This window comes from Camelina sativa, chromosome 4 (assembly GCF_000633955.1).
Source record: "Camelina sativa cultivar DH55 chromosome 4, Cs, whole genome shotgun sequence".
Taxonomy (NCBI): Eukaryota; Viridiplantae; Streptophyta; class Magnoliopsida; order Brassicales; family Brassicaceae; genus Camelina; species Camelina sativa.
In genome coordinates this window covers 6,647,450-6,670,442 of record NC_025688.1, presented here as the reverse complement: position 1 = coordinate 6,670,442, position 22,993 = coordinate 6,647,450, and the positions used below count along the sequence as shown (strand labels likewise).

The 22,993-nt window shown below is 36.2% G+C and overlaps 2 protein-coding genes across 2 annotated transcripts; one reads left to right on the top strand and one right to left on the bottom strand.

Moving 5' to 3' along the window:
- LOC104783616 lies at positions 8,529-10,667 on the top strand. Its single transcript, XM_010508753.2, has one exon. It carries the CDS (start codon positions 8,529-8,531, stop codon positions 10,539-10,541), a length of 2,013 nt encoding a protein of 670 aa, XP_010507055.1. The 3' UTR covers positions 10,542-10,667.
- On the bottom strand, positions 10,882-13,996 carry LOC104779987. The gene is made up of 14 exons (XM_010504447.2): positions 13,843-13,996; positions 13,631-13,742; positions 13,385-13,549; positions 13,169-13,273; positions 13,000-13,083; positions 12,808-12,923; positions 12,614-12,715; positions 12,423-12,536; positions 12,264-12,320; positions 12,093-12,159; positions 11,943-11,996; positions 11,765-11,839; positions 11,441-11,476; positions 10,882-11,302 (listed from the first exon to the last, which is right to left on the bottom strand). The coding sequence occupies exons 2-14, from the start codon at positions 13,733-13,735 to the stop codon at positions 11,186-11,188; spliced, it is 1,197 nt and encodes a 398-aa protein (XP_010502749.1). The 5' UTR covers positions 13,736-13,742; positions 13,843-13,996; the 3' UTR covers positions 10,882-11,185.

Here is a 22,993-nt window from a genome sequence, read left to right as displayed (position 1 = left end):
GCTGGAATTGAGTGGCAATTTTAATACATATAGTGAGGATTTTGGACGTTTTAAAAAACGTACTCTTTTTTTAATTATAAGAAGATACGATGCATAAACATAAATTACATTGACACCATGAATAAACAGAAGTCAAGTAGTTCGACATAAGAAAAATTAAGCTAAAAGCAATTTTTATAATAACCATTTGTTTATTATCACATTTTATTTCTAAAAAATTTTCATGTTAGATAAATATTGTGAGCATAGTTTAAAATATTATGATAAGAAACAAGAGAGGACTAAACGAAACCCACTTGAATGTTTTTTATAATTAATCTCCATGGCATCATCGTCGACTTTTGACTTATTCCTTCGTTGATCTCGAGTGATACAATAAAAGAAGAATAATTTCTTGTTGATAGTTAAAGAAAAGGCAAAATAAGAAAATAAAGGATGTCGAAGTAAACAAACTAACATGGCAGACAAAACCTGAACGGAACCATATTAAATTAAACAAAGACTAACGACTTGCCAACTCGTTGTATACTATAGATTCTTTTTTTTGGGCAAACAAAGATTTCATTATAAAACTAAAAGAGAGAGTTATACTCCATCGTTGGAGCAATTGTTTAAAGCCATTAAGGCAGATTTAGCAATAGAGTCAGCTGCAACATTGTAGGCTCTTGAAATAAAATTAAAAGAGATAGAAGTAAAAGAGGAATTTAACAGAGCTATATCATGGAGGATTCCATTGAATTTTGTAGTACTATCCTTTGTGTTAATGAGTGTCATGAGGATTTTAGAATTCGAGAACACTGAGAGATTAATGGCGCCTAGCTTTTCTGCAGTCTTGGTGAGAGCACTGCGGACGGCGAGAACCTCTGCTACTAGGACAGAACCTACAAATTCTCTATTCGCAGAGAAGGATGATGACTGTTGGGACACCGGGTCTTTGATCACCCATCCCAATCCGCTTTGGCACGAAGAGGGTGACCACGCAGCATCAACGAAGCAGGAGAAAACCGAAGTGAGAGGTTCTCGAACTTGTGGTTGCAGAGTGATCCCTAATGGTTTGGAGATCTTGGTTTGAGCTTCATACCAGAGTTTGGCTTCCCTGATGGCCTTGGTAGTTGTTTCTATTTCGGTGATTAAACGATCCTCGAACACCAAACAGTTTCATGCTTTCCACAAATGCCAAAGAATCCAAGGGAAGATAGGAGTGGATGCAATACCTGTTGGAGGAAGGTTCTGCATTAGACCTGCAGATTTTATAAACGGACAAATGGAGGCTGGGAGGTTGTCGGTAGGTTTCTTCAGGCCTGGGGTCAGATCCCATACTTTCGCCGCATAAGGGCAGAGGAGAAAGATATGTAGTTCATCCTCAGGTGCTCCGCATCTTTTACAAGAGTTAGTAGACCCCATGCCTCGTTTTGCTAAGTTAGAACCTAACGCAAGGGCGTGGTTAGCCACTTTCCACAGGAAGCTTTTTAGTTTTGGTGCAGTCTGTTTATTCCAGATATTGCTTTGCCAAGCAGGATGCCTCTCCACCCGTGGGAGGCAGACGATGGATTTGATGAGGCTTCCATGAAGTTGGTGGAGTGACAATATTTGCCCAGTAAGACTCTCGCTAGAAGGGATGTCGGTTCTTTCAAGATTCTCTAACTGATCTTGGCCAAGAGGGAATCATTGAAAGCTTCTAGATCACGGAAGCCAAGTCCTCTGGCAGATTTAGGTCGAGTCAGTTTGTTCCAAGCAACCCAACACATCTTCTTCTTATCGTGTTTGTCGTCCCACCAGAACCGAGTGGAACCGACTGAATTTGCTTGCAGAGTGAGCTTGGGAGTTTAAAGCAGGACATCACGTATAAGGGCATGGCTGCGAGTACAGACTTTAAGAGAACTTGTTTCCCTGCTCCCGAGAGAAACTTAGTGGACCAACTGTGAGTTTTCTGTCTAACCTTATCTACAATAGAGGAGAAAATGTCTCTTTTTTTCCTTCCAAAATGTTCTGGAAGGCCGAGGTACTTGCCTATACCACCTTCAGCGTCAATATGCAAAGCTGCTGACTCTTGTCTTGCATTCTGGGGAAGTTTTAGCTGAGAAGGTGATAGACGATTTCATGCGATTGATGCACTGACCAGAAGCTTTTTCATAGGACTCAAGAATATGAGTAAGGGCTGCACAGCAGGTGGTAGTTGATTTGCAGAAAAACATTGTGTCGTCTGCGAAGAGGAGATGATTGACTAAAGGACTTGCTCTTGCTACTCTGATCCCTGGAAGGGTGCCCTTTGTTTGAGCCTTAGTGCATAATCCTGAAAGAACCTCTGTGCATAGAATGAATAAGTAAGAAGACAGTGGATCTCCCTGTCGAATGCCGCGTGAGGGGATCACTTTTCCTTGTGGGATGCCATTGACAAGGAAAGAATAAGAAAGAGAGGTAACATACTCCATGATCCAGGTGATCCAAGTCTCGTGGAAGCCAAAACGTTTTAGCACAGCTTTTAGAAAACTCCACTCGATGCGGTCGTAGGCCTTGCTCATATCAGTTTTGACCGCCATGGAGCAATATTTCTTAGCCTCCGAGGTCCGGAGGAAGTGGAGAATTTCATGCGTAATTAATACGTTATCGGATATAGCTCTATTAGGAACAAAGGCCGACTGATGGATGGATATAAGTTTGGGGAGCAGAGGTTGGAGTCTCCCTGTGATTATCTTCGCTATGATCTTATAATGGGTATTACACAGAGCTATAGGCCGATAGTCACTTACTTTCCTTGGGGCTGTGCCTTCGGGGATCAACCGTATGTGAGTTTCATTCTGTCTTGGATCGAGAAAGCTTGATTCAAAAAAAGATCGAACATCTTAGGACACATCCTTCCCTATGAAATCCCAATACGCTTTGTAAAAACTTGATGAGAACACGTCGGGTCCGGGAGCTTTGCTTGGATTTATAGAGAAAGCAGCTTCTTTGATTTCCTTCTCATCTGGGATTGTTATCAGCTTTGCATGATCTCGGTTGTAATCTTTGGTTGAAGGGCTTGTTCAACAATGCCAAGGTCCTCATTCGATTTGGAGGTAAAAATATTTTGAAAGTACTCTGCAATGACTGTCGCGATTTGATCTTCTTCATGCACCTCTGTTCCTTGTTCGTCTTCAATGATTGAGAAGGAGTTCAGAGCGCGTCTGCTTCTAGTGATAGCATGGAAGTAAGCGGTATTATGGTCCCCGCTTTGGAGCCATTGGATACGGCTTCTTTGAAGCCAGAAGCTTTCCTCCTCTTTGTATGCTTTGTCAAGGGACTCAGTGTAGCGAGAGATTTCCTCCGGGTTTGGTGTAGTAGCTGAAAGAGCTTTCTCAAGCTCTTCTTGAAACCCTTATATAGCTTTGCCACTATTGAACTGTTGCACTTTTGTCCAGGAAATGATCTTTCTGCGACATAGGTTGAGCCTTGTTAACACAGAGTCCTCCTGGGAGAGATTCCAGGTTTTCTTGATAAGGTCGGTGACCTCTGCTTTTTCAGTTAGTCTTCTATCAAACCGAAACACGCCTCGTTTTTTATCTTTCAAGACATTGAAATAAGTCACTAAAGGACGGTGGTCTGAGCCCTCAAAGCGGAGGTAATGACATCGACCTGCAGGATAAGTTTCAGACCAAGGACAGTTTGCTAAGGATCTGTCTAGTCGAGCTTTGAAAAAGTGGCTGTATCTTGTTCCTCTCCAAGATAGTGGGCATCCTGAATGTTTGAGATCCCACAAACCACTCTGTGACACAAAATTACGAAAGTTGAGGAAAGATCCTTCCCATCGTGCAGGGCCTCCTTGTTTTTCTGAGTTGTCCAATATGTCGTTGAAATCTCCTGTGAGGAGCCACGGGGAGGATCGGAGGGACCCCATTCCAGTCATTTGGCTCCAGAAGCCAGCTCTATTCTCCATATTAAGAGGACCATAGATGAAGGTGATGAAAGAGGAGATTCCTTTGTACTTGATTTCAGTATCAATCATGTTCACTGAAGAGTGTACAATTGTGACTTCGACTGAGTCTTTCAAGAGAAGGGCTAAACCACCACTCAAACCAATGGGGGAACCGTGAATTTAGAGGAAAAACCCATCCAATCAAATTTTTCAGAAATATATTCATCAGGATTTTTAGTCTCCATTAGGAACATTATATCAGGAGAAATTGTTTTATGAATCTCTCTATAACGTCGAACTGTGAAGGGGTTCCTAAGCCCTTGGCAGTTCCAGCTCATCACTACTAAGGAAAAGGATTTGGTGGGGATTGAAAATCCACCACCTCATTGTTTGAATGTTGGAAAAGCTGCACTGCAGGGTAGGTTCCTGTTGCCCGAGTGCTTGGACCAGGAATGTCTGAAGAGACTGTATCGCCTTGCCCTTTCTTCACACATCTTCGCTTGTTTGGTTGGTTGGCAGCGGTTATGGTTTTGAGCTTCCTGGACTTGACTCCTTGTAGTGGACTTCTAGCTCCTCTGCTTTTTATTGGAACACGGGGAACCTTCCTTTTGGGAGCAGCTTTTGGTGCAACTGGTTTTCTCCCCGGTTTTCTACCTCTAGTGGTAGTCACGAAAGGTGGTGAAGGTCCCAACCGTAGGGATGTGTGAATCCTTTCTTCATGGTATACTATAGATTCATCAACGTCAATATCTTATATAATACAAGGTTTCACTTAACTTTCTCTCTCAAACTGACATGTGACACTTTTTTTATTCGATACCTGTTCTTTATTATTTTTTTTGGTGAACGTTTTGGTTTTTAACGTCCTACTTTCTATTAATTGGTTAACGTTCTATTGTTCTAAAACTTACACTAATGTATATGGGCCTATGAATGAATATAATGCTAACAATGGCCATATATATTCTTGATAATTTCAAAATTAGAGCATAGTTAATATTGTTTAAGATTTGATGTTCTTCATCGTCAATTAAATAAACAGAAAAGCTAAATATTGTTTTAGTAACATCTCATTATCCCTTTTAAATCCCAACTAGATTAGGACTCGAGCTATAGTACGGATTGAAATTCATTTTTCTTATATAATATGACAAGGTTTCACTTAATTTCCTCTCTCAAACTGACATGTGGCACTTTTTTATTCGACACCTGTTCTCTATTACCTTCTTTGGTGAACGTTTTGTTTTTAACGTCCTACTTTCTATTAATTGGTTAACGTTCTAGTGTTCTTAAACTTAAGACCAATGTATATGGGCCTATGAATGAATATAATGCTAACAATGGGCCATATGTATTCTTGACAATTTCAAAATTAGAGCATGGTTAATACTGTTTAAGATTTGATGTTCTTCATCGTCAATTCAATAAACTGTGGAAAGCTAAATATTGTTTTAGTAACATCCCATTATCGCCTTTAAATCCCAACTAGATTAGGACCGTGCTAAAGTACGGGTTGAAATTCTTTTTATTTATATTATAATTTTAGAATAAAATATAATCTATATGAATGTTTTTAAAAAAGTATTTTTGGATAAAATACTATGCAATAAAATCATATGCTAAATATGATGGCTTAAAAAATAACTATTTTGTAAGTTTTATATTGTTAATTTGGTAATTGTGTGTATAAAAAATGGTTATGTTTGTTTTTATTTTAATTTTTGAACATGTTTGGTGAAAGCTTTTTTAATATGACCCGTGCTTAAATAAGATTTTATTTTCAGTTGCACAATAAGATCTCAGAAATCACGATTAAGTGTGATAAATTGTCAAGATTTTATTCATTTTTACGCCTAAGAATATTTTTTTATGTCTAACAGTATATATTTTGTAACAATACATGGAATAATAAAGATTTTATTTAGGAAATTGTATAAATCATTGGAATATTCTCTTTAAGAATATTCTTTGGGATATTCGTGAGTGTATTCAAATAGTGCATGGATTAACCAATTAATCTATAACGTTTTTTTGTAATAAACCTATATTTAATCTATAACCTATTTTGTAACCAACTTATAAAAATTATATAGTCTACAAAAAAAGTTGTGTACTTCCATTTTATTATATATAGGATAAATTAGCTTACATTAATATCAAAAAATAAATTTCAATGTTTAGTCATAAATTTCTATTACAACCTCTTATTTCTCTTCATCTAAAATTCTATATTGTCCTATTAATTTTAAACGGCCAAATTCTGCTACTGTAATGGCTGACTGGCTGGTTCCTTAATATGTATATTTCATTTTTGGAGAAGGCTTTGAGGCAGAGTGATCGAAACTGAGACTAAGAGAGAAGTTGAGTTATAAAACTTTCTACCAAGGCATGTTGATTGAGAAGTTGTCATGGGAAGAAAAGTTCAGTGAAAGGGTTTTAAAGAGATTTTACTAGAAGAAAAAAAGCTTGGCTCATGGTGGTGATGTGAAGAATTTTCAAGTGGAGTCAGAGTAACACTTTGGAAAAGAAATAGTTGTTCTGTATGTGGTATTTAGTTGTTCATCTAAAATTCTATATCGTCCCATTAATTTTAAACCGCCAAATTCTGCTACTATAATGGCTGACTGGCTGGTTCCCTAACATGTATATTTCATGTGATTGTATTCTATTTCGTACTCAAACTATTCTTATGATTCGAGGAAAGTTCTAAAGTCTCTGAAGCATTTTTCCTTTAGATCACATAAATGATATGCTCATTGATTTTTAAATGAAAATGGAGGATTTAAGATCTGAGACAAGGAACTAAAGTTTATGCAAGCATGTAAAGTAGTAGTCGACTGGTGGTTAGGTGGCGGAGAAAACCTTTACGGAATGACCAAACAATCAAATAAAAAATTTAGTTACTCTTATTTTCTCATTTAAGCTTTTTTCTATTGCCATATTGACTAAGGTGTAATAACATTTTCTGTTTTATCTCAACGAGTTCTAAAGGTTAATTACGCGGTATGGAGACACCATGAGCCTACGTGCATGTACACTACGACATATTCATAAAGTCAAAGGTATCCATCACATTTTCCCTTGATAGGAAAGACTTCTTTCCATCCTACAATTTCGCAGCTATTTACTAGAGTCACGGTGATATCTATCAATAATGAACAATGCAACTTAGCCTAAGATATATATCATACAACGGTATAATTGTTTTAGAAAATGATTTTTTGAGTTTAAAATTCTTGGAATTTTAGAGATGTTGTGCTAAGTTTGGAAAAAAAATTATTTTTGTGCTATTTTTGAGAATCTCCCTTAATTTAATTATACATTCTTTTATTTATATATTATCCTAACTTGGATATTTATTAAGATTACTACATATAGGGAGACCTAAAGCTTAAAATAGATGATCAGATCCCTATTATATATATGTCGAAGGAAGACATTAGAAGAAACAACGTTAGACGAGGTGATTTGTAATTGATTTCAGTTAACTTGTGATATGGGACTTCAATTTCAACTTTCGCTTATGTCTTCACGTAACAACAAAATAAAGATGATGATGATTTGCCTTAAACAATGTTGAAGTGAATAAAATCACCAAAAGGTGATCTTTATTTTATTTTATTTTTGGTTTAAAGCCATTGAATAGGCTTTGAAGTTTGAAGGATTCATATCATTTTACGTCTTGTGTTGACAGAACAAGAAAGGTGTTTTTGATGTTAGGGGTTACCAACAGTTAAAAGGGAAATAAATCACATATTATCTAAATCTGAGAATGAAAAATGTGCAGCATTAAAGAATATAATATCTATTTTATATTTCTAAATTGCATCATCTTTAATAAAAGATTACTCATAGGATAAATTCAAAACTCAAAAATGATGGTAGATCTCGGCTCTTTCTGTAAGACCACAACGGAAAATACAAATTATTGTGGACTCAGATCTAAACTTCATCATCTTTTTGTGATTACAAGTTATTGTCGTATTTTGAAAGTGACATGTATTAATATGACTATATGAGTCTATAATCTTTAGTTGACCGATTACGTCTTGACCCAACAAAAAATACAAAGACGATGATCATTTGTCCATACAGCTTACATCAAGCATGTTACTATTCCTGAAGTTGTTTAAATATTAATTGACCATTTTAATGTTAAATATTATTTCAATGTTTACAAATACATTATATAAATCATCTATTTTATAATCACAAAATTCGCCATGAATATGAATGTATTGTAAAGTGGTTACATCGCAAAACAACATGTCCTAGAAGAAAATCAGTCTAAGATTTTAAACATTTGTTATTCAAAAAAGTAAACATAATTAATAAAATCCATTATACATGAGGGTGTAGTTTAATTACTTAAGATACATACTCTTCCCCCAAAAATTTATATCATTTTTATCAATAAAAAAAATCCAATTAAGAAAGCAAAATACAGAAAGATGAAAAATCTAACAGTAAAAAAAATTGCCAATGAAACAAATATGAAGATAAGCCCTAGTTAATTTATATTATCATGTTGCAACTAGCACTGATATAATATTACACAAAAACCGAAGTCGGACAAAGTACTATTACCGAACATTGATTTGCACTCACTCCACCTCAGTTGCTATCCACAACCGCCATGAGTTCCAGGTTAGAAGGACACGATCATCGTGTATCCTACTTTTACAATGGTGATCGTTTGGATTGCGATGCTTGCGATCGATTGCACGATGGTCGCTACTCATGCGGCGAATGCAAGTTTAATATCCACTCCAAATGTGCGTTTGTGTTGAAGACAAAAGAGATACGTGACCACCCTTCTCATGATGGACACTCTCTCAAGCTTCTCACCACGGGGGTTCCTGATCACACTGACCCAAAATGCCATCTATGCGGTAAAAACACCAAGCGTCTTCTTTATCATTGCTTTGATTGCAAACTCAGTTTGGACATTGGTTGCATAGTTGATCACATAAATTCTCCATTCCATTTTTATATGCCGTGGCACCACCATCCTCTACAATTATGTTATTTTAGATCATTACGTATATGCTACTTTTGTAACGAATCTGGCGGACAAGGCTATCTCTGCCTTCGATGCGGGTTGGTGATTCATGAGCAATGTGTCTCCGTATTTGACTTACCAGAGATCACTCACCCTTCTCATGTCAGACACCCTCTTAAGCTTCTCACCAATGGAGCTCCAAGTTACACAAAGTCAACATGTCATATATGTGGTGAAGACATTGGGAATTTACTTTATCATTGTGATAATTGTAAGTTCAGCTTGGATATGGGTTGTGCGATTAGAAAACCCCTACCAGTTGCTCTTCCAAATTTGAAGGTCCATGAGCATACACTCACACTCATGCCAAAATTTATCTCCTTTGTTTGTGATGCTTGTGGGACGGATGGTGAAGACGTTCCTTACGTCTGTGTTCAATGTGATTTCATGATCTTCCATCAATACTGTACTCGTTTGCCACGTGTCATTCATGTTAATCACCATGACCACCGAGTTTCCTTCAAAAATCCTCTTGGTCCTGGAAAATGGAGATGTGGAGTTTGCTGGGAAGAGATTGATTGGTCATACGGAGCTTACTCTTGTTCTATTTGTCCTAATTATGCTATTCATTCGCTATGTGCAACAAGGAATGATGTGTGGGATGGGGAAGACCTTGATGAAGTACCTGAAGAAGTTGAAGATATTGAGCCATTCAAGAGGAATGATGATAACACAATCACACATTTCACTCATGAACATAACCTCATGAGCCTCAGCAAAGACAGTGAAGAAAGCAGCTTCTGTGTAGCATGTGTTCATCCCATCGGTTCTTACACGTTCTACAAGTGTTCAGAGTCAGATTGCAGTTTCATTCTCCATGAAACGTGTGCTAATCTTTCTAAAAAGAAGCGACATTTTCTGAGCCCAAAACCTCTCCATCTTGGTCTACTCAGTAACAATAGTGATTACCAAAGAAATTGTAGCGCTTGTCTTCTAGTTTGCTGTGGGGGAATCGTTTATGATGGGATGTTTGACTTACTATGCAGTTCCATTTCAGTGCCTTTTATCCATGGAAGTCATCCTCATCCTTTATTCTACCTTAAACTAGTAGGCGGTCACTTTAAAACTTGCCAGGGCTGTGGCATCAAGAATAATAAAGTCGTCCTATGTTGTGTCAAATGCAATTTTTTTTTGGATTTTCGTTGCGCCACTCTGCCATTAACAGTAAGTCTAGCCAGGTATGATGATCATTCACTCACTCTTTGTTACGGTGAAAAGGCAAGTGACAAGTATTGGTGTGATATTTGCGAAAGAGTAACAAATTCAGAGACTTGGTACTATACTTGCAAAGATTGTGGTGTCACTTTACATATATTATGTGTACTTGGGGATATCAGGTATGCGAAACCAGGAGGAAAGATTTGTAAGGGGGTTGAACTGCTACCTAACAATAGATCTACACGACCAATTTGCAATAGCTGTCATTTTCGTTGCCAAGGTACCTTCATTGTTACAGTTTTTGACAAAGTCAAAGATTCTGGCAAGGTCGAGTTCTACTGTTCTTCTTCTTGTTTCGAAACTCGCCCGCTCCCGCTTATTTATCTGCCAGAGTATGATACCATATGTCCTCTTGGTTCTGTTGTTTAATTTTTCTTTTCTTTTATAAGTTTGAACTGATCGTTGTTGTAAATACTCAAAAAAATATTAGTCTACCTGTAATTTACAGTACAATAATCTACATATGAATCATACGATCATGAGCATCTCTCCATGCCTCGATGTAGCTTCGGCTAATGGTATACGTGAAGTAAGTTAACAGATAACACTCATACGTTCACATAAGTCAAGTAGTACGACATAAGACAAATTAAGCTAACTTTCCTAACATTATTACCATTCCATTTTCTTACAGCCCACAATAACTTTGTACCATGTTATTATTTAATCTAAAACACTGAAACTTCTAGCAAAAGTGAAACTGAGAATATGATTTAACAGATATATTCCATAGCTCAACTGTAAAACCTGACAAAAGTGAAAAGTTAAAACTGTTTACCTCTAACTCTACTCTCCCCCGGAATTCTCATCAGTGATTATGATTTACCAGAGTGAGAACTGAGAAACAAAACGACACTAATCATATATGTTAATGAATGTGCTTACAATTTTCTTCTCTCCACTATACTATTCTCTTCCATAAACATGAAATCACAGCACCGCTCCGATAACAAAATTAACAAAGAGAGGGGAAGTCGGAGTGAGAGACTATTATTTTCCTCAATATAACTATATTACCCGTGAGGCCGTGAAGAAGCATTGTTGTGAGCCGATGCTTCAAGATAAGTTTTTTCTGCATCATCCAATCTGTCTTGAAACATTGTCCACTCTCTCCTACATCTCTCTCTCACCTGAAAACACGAATGAAGATACGAGGCATATACAGTTATAAACACAAGAGAATCCCAACCTATAACGGATAGTAACAAGGATGAAAAAAAGACTAGGGGATTTGTTGTATTATGCATTCTAATTGCATCGGTATTTACCCCTTCCCATGGTTGTTTCCCACGCTCTGGTTGTCCCTGTCAAGATTTCAGAAGCACAAAGAATAAACAGGATGATTAGCAATCCTGTTTTATGCATTTACAACACAGGCTAATGTAGTGAATATACAATTCAGAATGGGAATGCGTTATACCGCATCAAAATATAATTTTAAACTTTCTTATAATTAACATCTGTGTAGGCTTTGAGCTTGAGAAGTGTGACTATATGATAAACACAACTACTATATTTTCAACAGAGTTCTGTAATATAATTTCCAAAGGCAGTCCACAAAATTATAGACAAATATGGATTTGAAAGCATACTTGATTTCCTAGTGATGGAACACCTTGATGAATAATCCATTGAGAATCTACAACTCCAATTCTCTCGTGTGCATTCTGTTAAGGCAAGTAAGATTAATGAGGATATAATATACGAGTGTACAGAATCCATGAGAGAGGGATCTAGATGCGTCTGTCCAAAGGAAGTTAAGTTGCAGACCTGAACACATTTCCGAACGGCAAAGTCTAGACCCCATCCATGAACCAAATCGTTCTGCGGGTTACAAGGTAACAATTAGAATATGCTTAAGACAGTGATTTTTGAGTCACTTAAAAGAGAGAAGAATAGTATTTTGGTTCTATTACATACCTGAATCATATGCCACACACAGCGCCATGCATTGCGTGAGAAAACAGGAGCCATAATCTCCACAAATCTGATTTTGGTTTCAATAGCAAGATTGATGAGACTATTTACTTTCTGGGTAAATCCCTTTTGCTAAGTTCATTTATATTGAAATACATAAGTAAAGTTGCATACGCTGCACAAGGGGGTAAGTTGGGATCAGAGCACCAACCATTCCTCTCCTCAGCATGCCTGCAAGAACATATGAGAAGAGATATGGTGTAAGTGTCGACCACTGTATATGATTAATCAAAGCGGTGGTAAGGAATCAATTTAGAAACTTCTTATTCTAACTTGTGGACTTCAGTGTCGTCTCTCTTCTTTGTCATCTCCCATGTAAGCCCTTCATATGGCTCTAACCCAGGCTGTGAGATTTCCAAACCATGTTTCTTCACCACTGCCAAATATCTGTCAAAGCTATTTAGTCTTCATAACTTGGAATGGCTATTAAAAGGAAGTCCAAGCTTCAAAAAAAAAAAAAATACTTCTCCGAATCAAAGTGTTCCACGCCAAGATCCTCGTCCCATATGAAGATATACTCATAGGGGGCAACTATGTCCGGGTGAAGGAACCGCTTGGCGTACCACCTTCAGCGAAAATTCATAGATATTTTTTAAGTAAACCTTTCACTACATAGGATAGGAGGAAGATTGGTGTTTCTGCGTAGTTAGCCACTAACCATTTAGTTTGTTTCCGAATGCTCACATGAATAGCTCGCTTGGACCAATCAAACACTTCCCATTCACTAGCCCGGCCATCATAGTGAAACAGCATTATAGAGAAGTTATCTGAGAACTGAGAAACGCAAAGTCATGAAATGAGAAAAAAGATGGAAAGAAGAAGAAGAACAAGTAAAGGGGAGGCAGGGTACCTTCTTCAACACAGTGTCTATATTTTTCCTCTGATCATAACCAACCGTAAATGTAACTAGATACCTCTGCTTGGTTGTTAAATCCTAGCATCATCATGACATGCAAACAAAAATGTGACATGATTTTGAAACCATTCATTCTCTAATAAAGAAAAAGCCAGTAGATTACCTCACTAGGGTCACCCCACAACCGACGGAGGTATAAATCTGATTCAGGAGTGACTATATCTGGAGGTAGCCTCTCAGCACCACGGGGGTTAGTAGGAACCCATATCTACAATACCTCGAAAAATGTTCTAATTATCATAAACTTAATTTATTTAAAAACATTATATATAAAAAAAAAAAAAAAGCAGTGAAACAGAGAGAATGAATCACACAAAACCTTAGTGTCATTGTAGTTAAAGGGAGGGTCAGGGATGTCCTTCTTGAGTTGGAGGCCTTTTGTAGAAGACCAAGAACCAAATAGTCTTTGTCTTGATATGTCAGAGTATTTATCCTCAATGTATGCAAGATCAATCGAAGGGAACAATGTGGATGGAAGATTCATCTAACCCAATTATCAAAAAGATCACAAATAATGACATAATCCAGCAAAGGTGAAGATTTGTATATGATGAATCAATGTTACCTTAGTTAAGGTCAAGGTTGGAAAAGTAATACCCAAAAGGAAACCAACAATAACCCCGAAAAGGGATGTTAGTAGAAGCCTCATCATGTGACTGGGTCTTCTCATGTTTCCACTGTACACGATTTGATAAGAGAATTGTATACGATTTGAAAAGTTTCGTAGACGAAATTCATATAGATAAATATAATTCGGCCAAAATCGCCGATTAAGACCTTAGAATTTGCTGTGGGTCGATAGGGATTTTGCTTGAATCGGGTGCAGAATCGGAGGGGAGATTGAAAAACCAAGAAGAAGAGAGAAAGAATGTTGGAAGATGCAAATATTCAAAGAGCCAAGCTCGAAGGAAGAGAAGAAGAAAATCCTTGATCAGAAAAGAAGTTCAAGTTACAGTATTTTGAAAATAAAGGGTAAGGCCCAAAGATAGAAAGCCCAATAAGCAAACCAAGTCGTGACTCATGAGGTTGCCAACACCACAGAACACATGTCGGGGTGGGGGGAGATGGAATCGTGAAGATACGTCGTAGACACGTTGATGTCAGTCATAACTCATAACCGATCTGGTTGTCAACCCGAAGGAGCTCTAAGTCCACCGGATGACTGGAGCCACCGTGAGAAACGCTAAGCCAAGTTGCCCCCCTTCTAACAGATAAAAACATCCTTCAAATAATCCCAAACGTCTCGTTGTCTTTAAATCTGCAAATCTCTAAACTGTTTAATGTCAAAACTCAAAAAGTATGTTTTGGTTTCATTTTTACAGCAATGAAAAAATGTTAAACAACTCATAAAATAAAGAAAAAGATTCGGGTTTGATAATTAAAACTGTAAAAAAAATCACCTTTTCAGTTAAGTTATTGATGATTTTAGGCTTAATCAAACATAAGCACAATAATTATTCACCAAAAAAAACAAAACATACGCACAATAATTATCAAAAGAAAATACAATTCGTTAATTACAAAAACAGTTTTACAAACGATTAGTCCCTGCTTAGTCGTTAGGCGGTCATCAAGCACCTGATAATAAACGTCTAACGAATTTTAAGACACTACTCGATAGAACTAGTGTAAGAATATAGCAAAAAAACACCTACAAAAGTATATACTTACCTACAGGGTTTTTTTTTTTTGGGTTAAATGTTAAATTTTATACCAATAAAAAAGGTTTACATAGTACAATGCAGACCAAAAAACAAACCGAGCTCTTTATAGAGAGAGCATATGGAACATTGATAGATTTTACATTGATAGATTTTACAAGGAGAATGCAACCAAAATACTATCCAAGGAGAGTAATAGAAGCATCCATATCCTCCGACGAAAAGGATATGAGACGGTTACGCATGATGCGGTCGATAGTAACCTTGATCGTGGTAATAGGAAGCGAAGTTGCAGAGAAGATTCTGTTGTTGCGCTCTTTCCATATTGTGTAGAGGACCGTTTGGAGAAGTAGCTTGAGGATTTTACTGGCATGTCGCGGTGGCACGGATTGCACAGTTTGAACCCAAGAGGCTGCTGAGGGAAGCGTGGTGGGGGGATTTGCAGAGATTTTACTTGCGAAAGCCACCCATAGAGACCTGGAGAACTCACACTCAAAAAACAGGTGATCGTGTGAGTCAGTACCAGAAGAACAGAGTACACATTCTGCAGGTACAGTCATTCCCCAATGTCGAAGACGGTCCCTCGTGCTAAGTCTGCCAAGAGAAGCCAGCCAGTGGATGAACGAAAACCGAGGGACTGACTCTTTGAACCAGACTGCCTTGTACCACGGCACCGAGGGAGAAGGTTGTCTGATTTGTTGCCACGTACCTTTTGAAGAGAAACGCTCAGTATAAGAACCCGAGGCTTGCCTCCATTGGAACCAATCAGGACCCCTTAATGGGGACGGGGGAGTTATTGCATATAAGCAAATATGCAGCTGCTCTGCCTGGTGGAAGCGAGCATGAGGTAGGAACCACTCACCTTCCCTGGTAACTTGCGATACGGTGGCTTCACGTCTAATGCGCAACTGTCTAGGACCAAGGGGAAACAGATCAATTAACAGACCTAGTGATGTCCAAGAATCAAACCAGAATAATGCTTTTGACCCATCTCTCATTTGACAACGGATTAAGCTCTTGAACGTAGGCTTTAGCTGAATCATTTGCCTGATATTCCAAGAGAGCCGAGGAGAACTCTCCATCAGCCAGTAGCTCCGACGGCCAAAAACATTATGATCTAGCCAGTGAACCCACAACGAACCCGATCTCGAGAATAGCCCCCAGAGTTGCTTTAAGCGGAACACAATTGCAAACTCCTCCAAAGACCGTATACCTAGCCCTCCTTCCTCCTTTGTCTTACATAGATCTTTCCAGGCTACCCTTGCTCCCTTTGCTGATGATGTGGCATTATTCCAAAGGAAAGCAGCACAGAGAGAGTCCACTTTCTTATAGAAACCCTTAGGCAGAACAAAGACTTGGCTCCAGAAATTCACTTTTCCATAGATAACTGAGACTATTAGACGTATCTTACCCGCATACGACAAGTACTTAGCCGTCCAGGAGTGAAGCTGATCCGTTAACTGTTGGGTGAAAGGTTGCAAAGTAGCCAGGGTAGCTTAGTTGGACTTAGCGGGAGACCAAGATACCGGGTTTGAAATGACCCTAACCGAATCCCCACTAGTCTTGAAAGGTCTGCAGCATCGGAGTCATTGGTTCCTCCGAGAAACATCTCTGATTTTGCAGGGTTCATTTCAAGCCCCGAGAAAGAGTGAAACTGGTGAAGAATCTCTGAGATACCCTGTATGGACTGAAGAGAACCATCTGAGAAGACCAACAGGTCATCTGCAAACGCTAGATGGGTCAGACGAGGAGAGATGCACAGAGGGTGCGCTAAAAACCTGCCTTGAGCTTGTCCCATGTCTAACATTTTAGATAGGACCTCCATAGCCATAATGAATAGGTATGGGGAAATGCAGTCACCTTGCCTAAGACCTTTTCGAAACCAGCGAGCTCACCATTTATAGCAACAGAGAAGCGCGGGGTAGAAATACATTCCTTGATCCAGGTGATGAATAGACGTGGAAAGCTTTGGGCTTCTAAGATCTTAAGAATGAAATCCCAACACACCGTATCGAAAGCCTTTCTTATATCCACCTTGAGTAGAGAGCTTTGAGGGCACGAATCCTTCTCATAATTCCGGATAAGCTCTGTTGCTAACAGGACATTCTCGCCAATGCTTCTACCGCTTAGGAAAGCCGCCTGATTAGGCGAGATACGAGGGAGCAGAACTGGTTTTAGGCGATTTGCCAGAATTTTGGAGATGAGCTTGTATGCCAGGTTGTAGCAACTGATAGCTACAGGTCTTTATCTGATATATATATATATATATATATATATATATATATATATATATTTTTTTCTTTTGTTAAAACATACTTAAGTTGTGGTACGAAGAATTGAACACTTTCATTCCTTCACCTGCATCACATTTGCATCATTCGATGCTTCTAACAACTCTCCATGATTTTTAAATAAATGAGCTTTGCATCATTATAGTTTTTGAACACCTGCATCACATTTGCATCATTTTAATTAATAGTGTGAACAATCATAATATCATTTACAAAGTTACAGTAGAATCACAAATTTCAGTTGCATCATTATAGTTTTTGACAATAATTCCAAACAATATAAATCCAAATTAATTAAAATACACCATATTCACTTTGTTTCCAACAAATTCATTATAAATCAAACTCTTTAACCAAAAATGAGTTTTGACCCAAAAAAAAAAATAAATAATAAGTTTTGAAAAAGCCTACACTTAATAATGTGAACAATCACAAAATCCTTAACATAGTCACAATAAAATCACAAAGTTCAGTTGCACCATTCTAATTTTGGACAAGAATTCTAAATATTATGGTCTTGATTTGTTACGGTTATTACTTTTGGCTGTAGAGACTTTGACTTTAAAATTTTAGCCGTAGAGAATTTGGTTCTAGATGCTTTGACTGTAAAAACTTTAACTATTAAAATCTGATTGTTTACCAAAAAAATTTAAACCTATAACTGTTTTTTTATTATTATTATTATTATTATTATTATTATTATTATTATTATTATTATTATTATTATTATGTATTAATAATATAATTTTAATAATGATAAATTATGTCAGAATTTAATTTATGTAGCAATTTAATAACAGGAATAAATATTATTAATAATAAATTAAAAATTTTTAAAATGTAAGTCAATCAAATATGTGATTTTGTTTGAAAATTCTGTTTTTTGGTGATTGATTTTTGATTGATTTTTAATTGTTTTGTATGCTTTTTTAAATTGAGTAGTTATATGAGTTTTCAAAAATCCATTGAACATTGCATTGTTTTGAATGTTACTCTCTTACTAATGATGAATTTCATACACTCTTTTACACAATTATTAATGATGATGATAAAAAAAAAAAAAAAATTTATTGAAATGGATCTTAAAAGAAAGAGAAAAAATGAGAATTATTAATTTGTAAAAATATAATATGTAAAATATATATATATATATATATATAAATACTTTTGGAGAGATTTTAAATATAATGAGAGAAAAAAAAAAGAATGTTTTTATTATTGTTTAGTTTTAAAGCATGATTTTGACGCTTTAAAAAAAATAAGAAAACAAGGAAGGAAAAAAAAAGTGGCTTTAAAATTTTAGAAAAAATAAAAACAGAAAATGTCTGATTGGCAAAAAAATAGCTGTAAATAATTCTAAAGTTTTAAAAGTCTCTTACCAATCAGGGCCTATAAATCCAAAATAATTAATTTACACCAAAATAACTATGCTCCCCACAAATTCATTCTAAATCAAACTCCTAAACCTAAAATGAGCTTTGAAAAAGCCTACAACTAATAATGTAAATAATCACAAAATCCTTAACAAAGTCACAATTAGAATCACAAATTTCAGTTGCACCATTCTAATTTTTGACAACAACAATTTCAAACTTTATGAATCCAAATTAATTAAGTTACACTAAAATCACTTTGTTCCCAACAAATCCATTCTAAATCAAATTCATAAACCTAAAACTAACTTTGAAAAAGCCTAAACTTAATAATGCGAACTGATAAGCTCAAATTATAATACCCTAGAGGTACTAACAGTTTTGCAGTTGTAGTACTTGGGGGTTGAATCTACAGAGACTCAAGATCACACAATAAATTGCAGAAATTTATGATTACGCTAAACAAAATAATTCAAATAGAAAATAGCAATATAAAATATTAAATCAAAGTGTGTAAATTCAAGGGATTAAAAACGCTAGGCCTAGGGAAATTCTCAAAAAATTAATAGGATATCAAATCAATTAATAAATCAGGATTCAATCAATTAAAATCAAATCTTGAACTCTAAACCCTATTGTAAAATAAATCAGTTCTCAATGCAAATATTATCTAAGTTTAAAACCCGAAAAATCCAAATATTTTTGTAAAATTCAAGTTAAAACCCAGCTTTCAAATCAAGTTTAGATTTGTTCACAAAATCACTAATTCAAATCTTTTGCAAAAAGTAATTTTGCTCATCAAAGGTTTTGTCAAGAAAATCAATTATATTCTCATATCAATTTATTTTCCTAGGTTATTAATTTTAGGTGATTAATCAAGAATTAATATGAAAACAACAGATGAAGATCACATAAAATAATGAATCTTAAAGAATCAATAGATCTATTAAATCACTAAAACCCTATGAAAACCGTAAACCTAACAAGAGATATACTCAGACATGCTGAAAGAAAAAATCATCATGAATAAAATAGATATCATAAAAAATCAAAAGAGAAAACAAAGGAGTGTAGAATCTTCTCTCAACAAAGCAGAGTTCCAAAATCACTCTAGGTCTATCTCTCAAAAGTTTGTAGAAAATAAAAGTTAAAGGCTTCTTAAACCTAAAAATCATATATATATATATATATATATGTCCTAAAACACGTCAGGACTAATCTTACAATTAGGGAAGACTTCGGGTAACTTTGTAAATTTTCAAAACTTGAGTTCTTCGTGTGCCACAAAAGGTGTCGATCGACACCATCATCCTAGATCGCCTCCAAGTTGATTTCTTTCATCATCAATGCTCTAAACCGTTCCAAATTGCTCTATTCTGCTTCATCCGTACCAAAATCCTATAAAACATGTAAAGAACCACAAAAAAACTAAAAACACATCAAAAAACTCTTTTAATCATGGTTAAAAAGCGTAAAAACCATGATATATTATGAACAATCACAAAATCATTAACAAAGTTACAACATAATCACAAATTTTAGTAGCACCATTCTAGAAACTGACAACATTTCCAAACATTATGAATCTAAATTAATTAAATTAAATCAAAATCACTTTATTCCTAACAAGTCCATTCTAAATCAAACTCCAAACCTAAAATGAGCTTTAAAAAACCTGCATTTAGACTCCGACTAGTAACCCATTAAGGAATAAAAACAATGAGAAAGAATATGAATAAAAAGGAACAAATAAGAAAGGATAAAAAATGAATGAAGAGGAATGAGTACAGAGGAAAAACAGAACAATAGTATGGTAAATGGTAACAAACAAAAAAAACAGAATAAGCAATAACATAGAAAAATTATTAATAGAAAAATAATAATAATTTTTTTAATCAAAAACAAACATCTTCAACCCATGATACCAACATACGAACATGAATACATGAACATAGTTTTTTAGAACTTTCAGTAACTATATGTGGTACTAATATGATCATTATAAAATATAAGCAACTATAGACCTCATTTCTTTACAGACCATATTTGCTCAGCAATTTGATCTCGAAAAAAATTCATATAAGCTTCTCCAACTGCTGATTTTAGCTCTATAATAACGAGTTCAAGCATAATTTGACAATGCTTTTTCTTTCAAACATACTATAATATATACATACTCAGTAATCATGTTTCGTTTTAATATTGTTCATCGTATATGCATTGAAATTCAATAAATAATTATATACAAAACATATATACCTATCCTTCAGTGTCGATCCCTGATGCAGTGGTCGATTTGCCTTTGTTTCTTGACAGACCTCCATGCTGTGATGATCCACTAGTCTCTTGGTAAATTACCATAATCTAATTATTTTCCAAAAGATCAAAACCAAACACAAGACCCTAAGCAAAACATAAAAAGCATATAATTTTATTTTTAACCTTTGTCTATGGATTCTAGAGAATTTTTTATATGGTCGATGGCTGCTTGTACCGAAGACTATTTATAGTTGTATTTTATTAGAATTATATTATTAAACAATTAATGCGATAAATATAAGATAGATCAAGATGAGTTTGAATTTGATATTGACTATGTACGAATTGTTTAAAATATAAGTTGTGGAGCTGGTTGAATCAAAAGACAAAGTTGTTTAGAAGAGTTTTGACGTTATCATGTACCTCTTATAGTTAGGTTGAATTTGAACATTATCATCAATGCTTTTTTTACAATTTATTAGACTTTTGCATGAATTAATTTTTATAAATAACGATGAATTTCTTTTCCTATTTATTCCACGTCAAAGTTGGAGAGAAACAATTTTCTTCTGCAATTTCTTAAAAAAAAAAGAACATAAGAATAGTTTGGGCCATATTTCAGAATTTGGAAAATATGTTACTTCTAAATAGTAACAAAAATGAAGAACAAGGAGAAACAACATTAAGCTATAAAAACCAAGGAAAAAAAAAACTCTCTCAGGCCCGAACATCGAGACACTTCCATCGGCTACCCATTCCGGCGCCGACAGTGCTTTGGCTCGCCGGCATCGGGAGATCCTTCATCCCGTTCACCTCTATGTCAGTTTCTCTTTGTTTAATTTCTTTTTCATAAATTTTTTCCTATATTTTAAAGCTTTTTTCACTCATCTAAAATCCTTATAAGCACAAAATCTGGCTAGTTCCCCACTCAACGGTTGGAGATGGTTTCCGACAAACCTCAACAACCCCTTTATGTGTCCAGACACCATTACAGCAGATCAAAAATCCACGGTTGGTTACAAGTTTTGATTTGGAGCTTCATGGCCACCTAAGATTTGCTTCATCCTGGTTTCGTCGATGGCAGGAGAGATCCCTCCTGGACCATCGGATGCGCCATGTCGGGAGGAGACGCAGATGGCACACAGCGAGATTTTCTCCATGGTCATGCTCTTCTCTAATAATTGGATCTCTGCTTCAATCACACATCATCCACTTCTTCTTCTTCGATCGATTTTTCTGCTTGAATATTAATGGGTTGATTGATTCTGTTCTTGAAACAACCCAACCCGTTTTTTTTAATAATAAAAATATATAAGTAATAATAATAAATAAACTACAACTAGTGGTCTCATACCCACTAGCCACCTAACCACAATCACAACCAACAGCGGAAATAAACAATACCAATAATAACCAATATTATAATATAATGCATATCCAATCACCAATCATCAGAAAACATGAAACCAGCAACCTAGAAATGTTTCTAATGACCCAACTCTATCAACCTAGCAATGTCAGACAACATCCAATCGAGTCCCTAGAACATCCTCCTCTTCATTGTCTTGATTCCACGATCACACTTTGCCTTTACCTGCACCACAAACACAAATTGCAATGCATGAGTATTTTATAAACACTCAGTAAGGCAATCCTCCCATCTATTGGGCTATACACACAAGCAATAGAGACATCTCTAACCATCAACCAACAATCAACAAACAACAAATAACAAACCAGGACTCTGCATCGACCGACACCAACATGCATTGACCGACACCACATAGGGATGCATCGACCGACAAAAGGGATGCATCGACCGATGCAAGTTACACATGCATCGACCGACACTCGCACTGCATCGACCGACGCATGCTCGACATAACACGAAAATCCTAGGTTTTACAAGTCGTCCTTGCACTTGCATCGACATATGCAACATGCCGAGCATCATGTTTCCCGAAGCTTCTCGCCGGATCTTTGTTCCTGCAACCACAAAACTCGATCCCAAGCAACCAGAAAGCTTCCTAATGTCCCAAATAACCATCTAACAAGCCTAACAACACATAAACAAGCAGATCAGAGAAGCTCTAGCTTAGCTAAGCCATGGTTCTGCACTTACCTTTGCCAAGACGATTCTGAACCTTAAACAAACAAGAAAACACTTTCAGGAAGCTCCTACAACGATCCCAACTACAAATCTTTAGAGGAACAACCTCAAATCTCCAGAAATCACTAAGAACACTCAAGAACACTTAGGGAACTTTTCTCTCTTTCTTTTTCTCTCAAAAGCGGCCAAAACCCGACTAATGACACAAAACTCGTGTTAAGGGTTTTCCCTAAC